This window comes from Lycium barbarum, chromosome 7 (genome assembly GCF_019175385.1).
Source record: "Lycium barbarum isolate Lr01 chromosome 7, ASM1917538v2, whole genome shotgun sequence".
NCBI lineage: Eukaryota > Viridiplantae > Streptophyta > Magnoliopsida > Solanales > Solanaceae > Lycium > Lycium barbarum.
This window is the reverse complement of record NC_083343.1, coordinates 134,155,097-134,165,693: the sequence shown is the minus strand read 5'-3', so window position 1 is coordinate 134,165,693 and position 10,597 is coordinate 134,155,097. Positions and strand designations below refer to the sequence as shown.

The 10,597-nt window shown below is 31.5% G+C and overlaps 1 protein-coding gene across 1 annotated transcript; it reads left to right on the top strand.

Moving 5' to 3' along the window:
* The first annotated feature begins 7,359 nt into the window (after positions 1 to 7,359).
* On the top strand, positions 7,360 to 8,939 carry LOC132602717 (delta(12)-fatty-acid desaturase FAD2-like). Its single transcript, XM_060315498.1, has 2 exons — positions 7,360 to 7,400; positions 7,595 to 8,939. Exon 2 carries the CDS (start codon positions 7,625 to 7,627, stop codon positions 8,777 to 8,779), a length of 1,155 nt encoding a protein of 384 aa, XP_060171481.1. The 5' UTR covers positions 7,360 to 7,400; positions 7,595 to 7,624; the 3' UTR covers positions 8,780 to 8,939.
* Positions 8,940 to 10,597: the final 1,658 nt, after the last annotated feature.

The window sequence follows — 10,597 nt, the reverse complement described above, 5'->3', positions numbered from 1 at the left end:
AAAAAATAAAATAAAAGATAGTTACTATTTATAAATAGATCTCTTGACCAATTCTCAGTAGAGAAAGTATAAGCAGAAAAAACTTTAACTCCCCATTTTGAACAATAACCACATATATCCCCTAGCACTTTTTTCCCAGCTTCATGTCCTTTTTCTGGTGACAAACCTCTCTCTTTAGCCCATCTCCTGTTACCATCCGGTATAATAGCTACGTGTCTCGGCATCAGTTCTGGCTGCAACCTTTCTCTTAACAGTTCCTCTTTAGATACTCCTATTGGAAGCTTACAAAAATGGCGTTGAAACATCATGGAATTAAGTAGAGTGGCGGATTTGGATCGGAGATATTTTGGTAGTAAGGAGCACATGGTGTTGAAATGTGTTTGGGCTTGTTTTGGGGAACATTCAAAGTACAGTGATATATTTGCAAGTTGTGTACTAAAAGGTCTGGTCATAATTCATACTAGTAAAGTAATTTAGTACAAGCAATTAGGCCAATTTTAAAGTAAAATATTGTAAGCTATTTATGTTAGGGTAAAGAGTCAAATCTACCCCTATACTTTGAACTAAGGGGCAAATTTATCCCTAATATTTTAAACTTTTCACCCCTACCTCTATCGTTATCAAACTTTACAAAAATGTCCCCAGCCAGTTAGCATGCCATGTGGAAAATATTTTTTTAAAAATAAAAAAAAAACTGAAATTTTTAAAGAAATAAAAAAAAATTCTAAAAAAAAAGCATTTGTATAATTCTTTTAAAAAATATGTTTTTATATGATTTGTAATGTTATTTTTTGTAAATAGAAAACTATAGTCACGTTTCGTAAATATTTCTCCTTAATATGTATATATACGTACTTTATCCTTCCGAAAATTCAATATCTCCTCATAGGGAAGTCAATTATTTATCAAATATTTAATTATTGGACATTAATTTTTTTTCCTTACAGTTTAGTTCATTCTACTATAAAAATGAAGAAAACATAGTAAATTGTACAAAAAAATCATGGTATAGAGAAGACAAAATGATGATAAGTCCCTTAGGCTAAAGATTGTGAGTGCCTCACAAAAGGATGATAGGTCCCTATACAAAACATATATTTTTAAAAAGAATTATACAAAATACCTTTTTTTAATTTTTTTTTAAAAAATAGTTTTTAAAAAAAAAAAAAAAAATACTTTCCATATAGCATGCTGACTAGCTGCCCAGGTGGATGACATGGCAAGCCACCTGGGCAGCCAGTCAGCATGTCATTAGGGCTGGAGATATTTTTGCAAAGTTTAATAACAGTAGAAGTAGGGGTGAAAAGTTTAAAGTATTAGGGGTAAATTTGTCTCTTAGTTCAAAGTACAGAGATAGATTTGACCTTTTTCCCTTTATGTTATAGGACGCCTGCTTAGGGCCCGTTTTGGCTTGAGAATTATTCGCTTTCTAGATTTTTCATTTTATTTTAAAATGAGTATTTGGCTATGAAGTTGTATTTCATATTTGAAAGGGGTGTTCATGGGTAAGTTTGGGTCGGTTTTAGGTTAAAACCAAAACCAAACCATTCTAGTCAATTTTTAAAATTCTTAAAACCAAATCAAACCAAATATAATACATATCCATCGGTTTGGTTGTAGTCGATTTAGTTCGGTCGGGGTCGGTCTTTTTGTTTTAAAGAAAACTAATGTTATTTCCCTCTTTCATATTTTTTTCCCTACAATTAGGAGATAATTTTCTATCATTTTTCAACTTATAATTCGTTATTATCCTTTTATTGTAATGTCTTAGGATTTATAAGTTCTAATTAAGTGAATAAGGTTTATAAGAAATATAAAAAATAAATATATGTAAATTTCATAGTTGTTTTTTTTAACAAAAGAGTTTGAATTCAGGGATTTGTTTTTAGAAATGGGTGTAAGGTATAAAGTTCTTTAGCCTATTAGAAATAAATAAACTTTTTATAGAAAAAGTATACATATTATTTAAAAGTATTTATATAAAATAATATATATATATATATATAATCATAAAAATTAGGTATAAAATTTGTCGATTTGGTTCAATTTTTTCTTCTGATTGCTTTTATCAAAATCAAAATCAAAGATGGTCGGTTTCTTAAAATTTAACTTTGACATGGACTGTCACATCCGTTCAATAGACCTTAGGTTGAATGATTAAGAACGTTAACAAATGGTGTTGTATTAAGATGTTAGGGACCCTTACTTTCACATAAGGCTTTGACAAACCATAATTTTCATGTTTAGTAATTATTAGTTCTCATGGCGCTCCGTGAACTGCTTCGTTGCAACTGGATTGGAACGACAAGCAGCTCTAGATTCAGGCCACATCCTTGGTGCTTGTGTTGTCTTGCTTGGAAGTAAAGTATGAAGATGTGAGTCTTTGTGTACTACAGTAATATTTATTATTGGTTAGCAGGTGATGAAGGACGTCACAAACTTGAGAAGAGGGGCAGAATCGAAACAAGATTCAATTTTATGGGTAAGAAGAATCCAACCAAATCCCTTGATAGAGGTAAGAAGTTTGCACAGTACATCCAATAATATCTTGTAGAATCCAATCAAATCCCTTGATAGAGGTAAGGAGTTTGCACAGTACATCCAATAATATCTTGTAAAATTAATCCCCCTTTTTATATTTATTGAGGATTACATTATTGCATGATTGAAACATCACTGTCACGCAATTTCCGATAGGTTGTATTCAATAAGGTGCCGAAATTTCAAAAATGTAACATCGTTAATGGTAATAATTAAAAGTGATGCACAGGAATATGTTGATCCATATGGAGGATTTGTGATGATGAACAAACTCTAACTCTTACAATTAAAAAGAACTTGAAAATCTACTACAAAATTTTAAAGAATAAATTTCTCTCAGGAGTTTCCTCAAAATCTAGCAGATATGATATTACATTCTAATCTTTCAAGGTGATGTTCTTTATCCTTTAAACATCTTCTGGATGTATTTGTCACGTCTAAGGTATTGTCTGGATTGAAACTTTGGTTAGAAAACTAATATTGGAAGGCAAAGAAATGTTTCTTTTGGTTATATACCAAGAGCATAACTACTTACTCTATCGACTACTAAATCTTTATCCAATTACAAAGTATCACCTATAATTCCTCTGCCGTTGAGTTTGTCTTTCGAGCAAGTACTCCAACCTGAGTCCTTGGTTGTAATCTCTATGAAGGTTATTTCTTTCATCTCATATTTGGAGTAGTATTGTTTCTTTAAGATCGTCTATTATTATTTCTTAATAATCACCATATTTACCCTCGGTGCCGCAAAATTATTCATGATTTTAAAATTTTAGTTGTTCCGGGTCTGAATTTTGTATATATAGATGTACCATGTAACTTTCTTAACAAGGTCTGATTATGTATTAATATTATTATGATTTCTAGCTAAACCATTTTTCACTTTTCGTGGTTTATGACCGCGCGAAGCGCGGGCTAATACATTAGTATATATATAAAAGCAGGTCAAAGGCCCGCTGACGTGGCACTCTAAAAATTTAATATTAGTATTTATCTTTTTTCTGATTTTTTTGGATTTTCATCCTATTTTCTCATTGAGGAATTAAAGTAACAGCCGTTTGTCTGTATTATAATTCCAAAAGTCACGTACTTGGGATTGGATACAGTTGTTTACCTTAAAATATTTTCATTGGTTCTCCTATTGTCACATTACCCCCATTCTCTCCTCTTCTCCAATCCACATCTGTCTATGTATCTAATTCAACGAACGCAGCGTAGTATCTATATTGCTCAAGTCACTTTTTTTTTATCACTATTTGTTTTGTCTTATATCTTCAGGCAAAAAATCTTGCACAAACATTGGGAAGAGAAGTATAAAATTGGATATATGCTATGGCTCCAAACTCACTTTTGCCTTGAGTTTGTATATATTTCTAAGTTCATCTATTATCTTTCTCAACTTGACATTTTATCTTTACAAAATATAGGATAAGGTTGTGTGTAATAGATGTTTGTGTTCAATCATTTTTCTAATTTCAAACACAGCGGGAGCTTAGTGCATCAGATTACCTTTTATCACTTCCACTAACCACAATTAGAAACTACTGATACAGATTTGGCTTTTCTTCTTACTTTTTGCTTCATTTTATTTTGAGAAGTGCAAAAGTCATATTGGTTAGTGATCAAACAATATCACTTCCATAACCCTTACTTAAATGTAATAGACAACACAACCCTTAGGATCCCTATGAAGCAACTAATCCAATTTTAAGGCCAATATTGTGTTTATTATTCTGGGAGTCTTTATGCGAAGTGCCAATAGAATATATTACACTTTCATTTTGGCCCCAAATATTGATACTGAATAGTGTGGCTCACACGGTCTCGCTGACAATTGAGTGTTCTGAAATTTCAATTGGTCGCCGACATATGAAAGAAAAAAAAAAAAGGGAACCAACTTCAAATAAAGTCACGCGTGGATGACGATATTGACAAAATAAAAACAGACAGTCAAAATTCACAGACAAATTCACACTTGCACTTAATCAGTATAGCGTGAACTTTTCAGTACAATAGGATGTTTGATCAAGCTTTTTTTTTCCAAAAATATTGCGATGTATATATCATTCAAAGATGTCTTTGTTGCCAAGGTAGAGCTTTATTCTTTGCCTTTCAACGATATTGCGTATAAAGAGAAAAAGTAAGTCCTCTTGGGGCGGGCAAGAGTGTAAAGTAGTGAAAAAGAATTTAAAAGAAAAACAAACAAATGAGAGATGTGATAGTCTTTTTGAAAAGGTTTTTTTCTTAGAAACTCATGTTTCCTGCTACCTTTTTCCTTCTATTTAGGGACTTGTAAAAATATTTGATAATTAAGAAAAATTTCAGAGAAGTATATCTTGTACAACATGCACCAGAATGAGTTTTATGACTTTATCCTTTTTTTTTGGACTCTTTGCATCTCCATACTTAATTCTCTTCTTTTAGCAAATTCTGAGAAGAAATTTAGAGTGGATTTGTACTTTTGTAGGCACAAGAAGGAGTAAAGTTTCTATTTGGTAAGGCAGAGAAAACAAAACAAAGAAGAAGAAAATAACAGAGAAATATGAAAATGGGGAATAAAGAAAAGAGGGTTGAGGGAAATAACAGGTTTTCTAGAAATGCTAGATAAGCATACCAAAAAAATAAAAAATAAAAAAAGCAATGGAAAAAACAGTAAGAAAAAGCATTTTAAATTTCTTATTATGACTTTTAAATTTGTGATTTGGTTATATATTAATATACTTTGTGTATAATAATAAATATTTTTATCTTCCAATTTTGATTAAATTTGTAAAAAAGAATTATCCCTAAATTCACTAATATACCGCGCTAAGCGCGAATTTATTGACTAGTTAGTAAATAAAACAAGAATGAGCATATCCAAAAGGCTTGAAAATAAAGATAATTTTTTGGTTAGCCTTACCAGAAAGCTGGAGATTTCTCTCTCCCAATTTCTCTCTCTATAGTCTATACAGAAACTGAGAAAGGTAGGTTAATATTTTGGACAAGTTTACTGATTCATTACTGGCAGATTTAAATCTGAATAAAAATTAATTTCCTACTTATAAACAAAAGAGGCTATATGCATTATTGTCCAAGATTCCTGTTATTTCATTATTCAAAACTTGCCAGTTGTCTGATTATTCGATTTCCCTTGCGGAAATGCTGAATAAATGAATAGATCATGATAATGAACTACTGCTTATCCTATTTACATAGGGAGTACAAAACAAAGAAAAATATTAATTCTTTTTGAAATTGGCTAAAAGAAAATAATGTCGTCAGAAAATAATACAGAGCGAGTAAACAACATTCCGGCACGGGGTTATTAACACATCAAACAAATGAACAAAGTTTTAATAATGATAAAACTGGAACTTAAAGCCAATGGACATGCAATACAATATTCCATAGCCGCCAAGCAAATGGCCTCTTTTTTTCACTATTAGGATATTGATTTTTTTTTCCGGATCTAACTCTACAATTTTTGAAGGCTTAATACCTAGATGGACCCTTAAACTCGACATGTTTTGTAAGATAGGCATATAAACTTATAAGGTGACCAGATAGACACTTAAACTTACTCAAAGTGTATTTTTCAAGTTTTTCAGTTGTTTTGAAAACAAAAACTATATTTTTCAAACACTCACAATTTTCATGGCCAAACAAGCCCTAAATATATCACAAAATATTTTTTTTAAAATGCAAAAATAAGGGAAACGCATATACATGAGACTATAAATGTGCACTTAAACCAATAAATACTCGCTAATCGTAATTTTGCAGCTTTCAATTAACTCGGATTTTTTTTTTACACTTGAATAATTAAAAAACAATAACTTTAACCAATAAAAATCCTTAAAAAAAGAAATTTCAAATTAAGAAATTTCTAAGTTCAGTATTTCAAGTGTAAAAGAAATTTCAAATTAAGAAAACTGTAAAGCCGAGAAGAAAATCCTTAAAAAAAAGAAATTTCTTAATTTGAAATTTCTTTTTTTAAGGATTTTTATTGGTTAAAGTTATTGTTTTTTAATTATTCAAGTGTAAAAAAAAATCCGAGTTAATTGAAAGCTGCAAAATTGCGATTAGCGAGTATTTATTGGTTTAAGTGCACATTTATAGTCTCATGTATATGCGTTTGCCTTATTTTTGCATTTTAAAAAAAATATTTTATGATATATTTAGGGCTTGTTTGGCCATGAAAATTGTGAGTGTTTGAAAAATATAGTTTTTGTTTTCAAAACAACTGAAAAACTTGAAAAATACACTTTGAGTAAGTTTAAGTGTCTATCTGGTCACCTTATAAGTTTATATGTCTATCTTACAAAACATGCCAAGTTTAAGGGTTCATCTGGGTATTAAGCCATTTTTGAACGAAGAATGTTGGCCAAAACAATCATGGAAGGGTGTTATAATACGATTGGACGGTACTACTTTATCCTTAGTTAGAGATAACGGGTTCGTCTATAAAATGGCTGGTAGGGAGCGCTTCGCGAGTAAATCTGAACTAGTCAGACCAGTGAGATTTGTATATCGGCGTGTCCAAGAGTTATACTCTATAGGTTGTTCAACCTTTAAGGTCCTTAGCATTGAAATACCGATTGTATTTTGAAAATTATGGATTCAAATATATCATTTGTACTTTTACACATAAGTTTATGCTTCATATCTAAAATATTGGGTTCAAATGAACGGAATCACTATGCTAAGTCTGCCTCTTATATTAGATGGTTATAAATTAAAAAAATTAAAATAAACTAAAGAGAGTTGGCCAAATCATTAGCCTCTCAGTTCCCTATTTCTATAAGAAAGAGAGAGTGGGAGGGTAAAATATCCAACTTTCAATTAAGGCTAAAAGAAGGTCTCTATTGAACTTTCAGGTATTTCCTTCTTTTCAACAAAGAGTATCTTCTTTTTTCTATAACCAAAAACTATCTCTCTTAACAAGCATTATTTGGATATGTTCAATAATTTTTATGGAAAAAAGGTGCTGCGTCGTTCATTTTAATCAAATACCATTTTATCATAACTTCATTAGATGAACCATGATTTGAAGCAAATTTAATTATTGCAGATTCAGGATTGAAGTAGCAGGAGAACAAAAATGGGAGCTGGTGGTAATATGTCTGCTCCAACAACTAAAAATGAACAAAAGAAAGATCCTCTTCAAAGAGTGCCAATTTCAAAACCTCCTTTTACAATTGGTGATATCAAGAAGGCCATCCCTCCTCACTGCTTTCACCGATCTCTCGTTCACTCATTCTCCTATCTTGTTCATGATCTCATACTTGTCTCCATCTTTTACTACACTGCCACCACTTACTTCCACGTCCTTCCATCCCCGTACCATTACTTAGCATGGCCTATTTACTGGGTGGTTCAAGGTTGTGTTTGCACTGGAATATGGGTCATTGCCCATGAATGTGGCCATCAGGCCTTTAGTGATTACCAATGGATAAATGACACAGTCGGTTTTATTCTCCACTCAGCTCTTTTAACACCATACTTCTCATGGAAATATAGCCATCGTCGTCACCACTCCAACACTAATTCCCTTGAGCATGATGAAAACCATGTGCCTAAGCTTAAAGCCAAACTAAGATGGTACACCAAATTATACGTGAATAATCCACTGGGACGATTATTCATACTTGCCTTTACCCTCACTGCTGGCTTGCCTTTGTACTATGCCATCAATATAGCTGGTAGACCTTATGATCGCTTTGCAAGTCATTATGATCCATATAGCCCGATTTATAATAATCGTGAGAGGCTACAAATCTACCTCTCAGATGCTGGTGTGATTTCAACTATTTATGTATTGTATCGCGTTGCACTAACACAAGGGCTGACTTGGCTTGTATGCATCTATGGGGTGCCCCTCCTAATTGTGAATGGCTTCATAGTGTTAATCACTTTATTACACCATACTCACCCTTCATTGCCACATTATGATTCATCCGAGTGGGATTGGCTAAGAGGAGCTCTAGCTACGGTAGACAGAGACTATGGCGTGCTAAATAAGGTCTTCCACAATATTGCAGATACGCACGTTGTGCATCATTTATTTTCGACTATGCCACATTATCATGCAATGGAGGCAACCGAAGCTGTCAAGCCATTACTAGGAGAATACTACCAATTTGATGAAACTCCATTTTACAAAGCAATATGGAGGGATTTTAAGGAGTGCATCTATGTGGATAAAGATGAAGGATCTCAAGACCAGGGTATTTTCTGGTATAAAAATAACTACTAATGACTACTTACCTAAAAAGGCCAGAATTGGTACATGTTCAGCCTGAGTCGCGGTAACTATTTTGGGATTGTGTGTTTTCATAATAATTATTTGCATTGTTATAACTTTAAATTTACAGTAAATACCTTTTTAAGTAACTATGAAAATGTCTTTTCATGTAACAGCCAATTTATTGTAAATACTCCCTTTGTTTAAATTTATGTGAATCTTTTCGAAGTACGAAAGTCAAACTTTGTAACTTTAACAGTAAATTTTGACATAGATTCTTCGAGTTTGTAGAAATAAATTTATATATTTAGAAGCTATAAAAAAAGTACAATAAGTCTTGATAATTTATAATTCAAATAATTTAGAAAAAATGTAAGAAAAATGTGGTCAAACTACCACCTCATAGACTCCTTAAATAATAGTAATAGATTCACATAAATTGAAACAAAGAAAGTACATGCTAAGAACCCCAACCACGTGGTACAAAATCTGGGCAAATATAATTAAAAAAAAAAAGTAAAAAGAAAACGGAAGTGAGTAAATAGGTCTATGATAATTGATAGGCTAGTAGTGACTCGTGAAGGATGATCAGTCTATGATAATTGATTTTTACATGCATATACATATGCACAAATGATTTGAAAATTATGGTGTAAAATATGTCATAGATATTTGTGTGACTATAAATCATTTCCTTAAGGGTGGGTAAAATAGGAAGTTTAACGTTGAATTGTTACTTAATATAGTCGGCGTTTGGCCATGAAAACCAAATGCTTTTCACTTTATTTGGAATTTTGAAGTTGGAGTTTGAAGATGAGTTGTGTTTGGTTATAGTTTTTACAAAGAATATTTGATTGTTTGAATGTACTGAAAATGAAAAAAAATGAATATTGTTTAATTGGCCAAACGCTAATTTTTAAATAAATTAAAAAAAATCCTGAAAAAAGTGAAAAATTCTCATGGCCAAACGGGTTATAAAAAGGAATCATTTTTTAATTTTGAGATGGACTAAAAATGAATTAGAGAGTCAAGTAAATTGGGAGAATATTTATTATGATGTTGTTGTTGTCGTTATTGATTGTTGAGACGATCGTGCTATGGAGTGAATATCGAAAAGGCATTTTTTTCAATGAAATAAACCAAAAGGGCATTTTAAAAATGGGACAACCCAAAAGGGGTTGTTTCTGGGACTTACAAGTTTTCTAGACGGCCAATACCAAACGTCCGTTTGGTCTAGCCCCACCATTTTTTTTTTTTTGGATGAACTGTAATGCAAAGTACATATACAGTCCAAACCAATCTTCCAGTCAAATGTGTGCTTTACCTTGTAAGTTAATAAAATATAATTTTAAAGCCCAGAAGCAGTTAAATGGGGGTTCAAATTGTTTTTAATCAAATATTTAACATGGCATTTTGTATTTTTCGTTGAATTCGCTCATAAAAATGCATGGTTCAGTCACTTGTCAGACCGTACCTACTGATGTTGGTTGGATTGTTTATATTTTTTTATTGATCACGTATAAATAGATAAAAACAATGAATAATAGTGGCGTGTAGGCATTTAAAAAGTATTGGAGAAATCTACTCAGAAGTATTTTTTTCAAAGATTGTTTGGAAATACTTTTCTTCAGAAATTTGAATCAAGACTATAATTAAATGTTAGCACCAAAATTGGTGACAAATTTCATTTTTCGTTGATAATTCATAACTATTTTAAATATATATTTTTCATTTTATTGCCAAAATTAGAATTTTATCTAGCTAATTACTTACAAAATGCCATATTCAGTAAATTTATTTATTTTCCTTTTTGTAGTGTTAGCGTGTTCC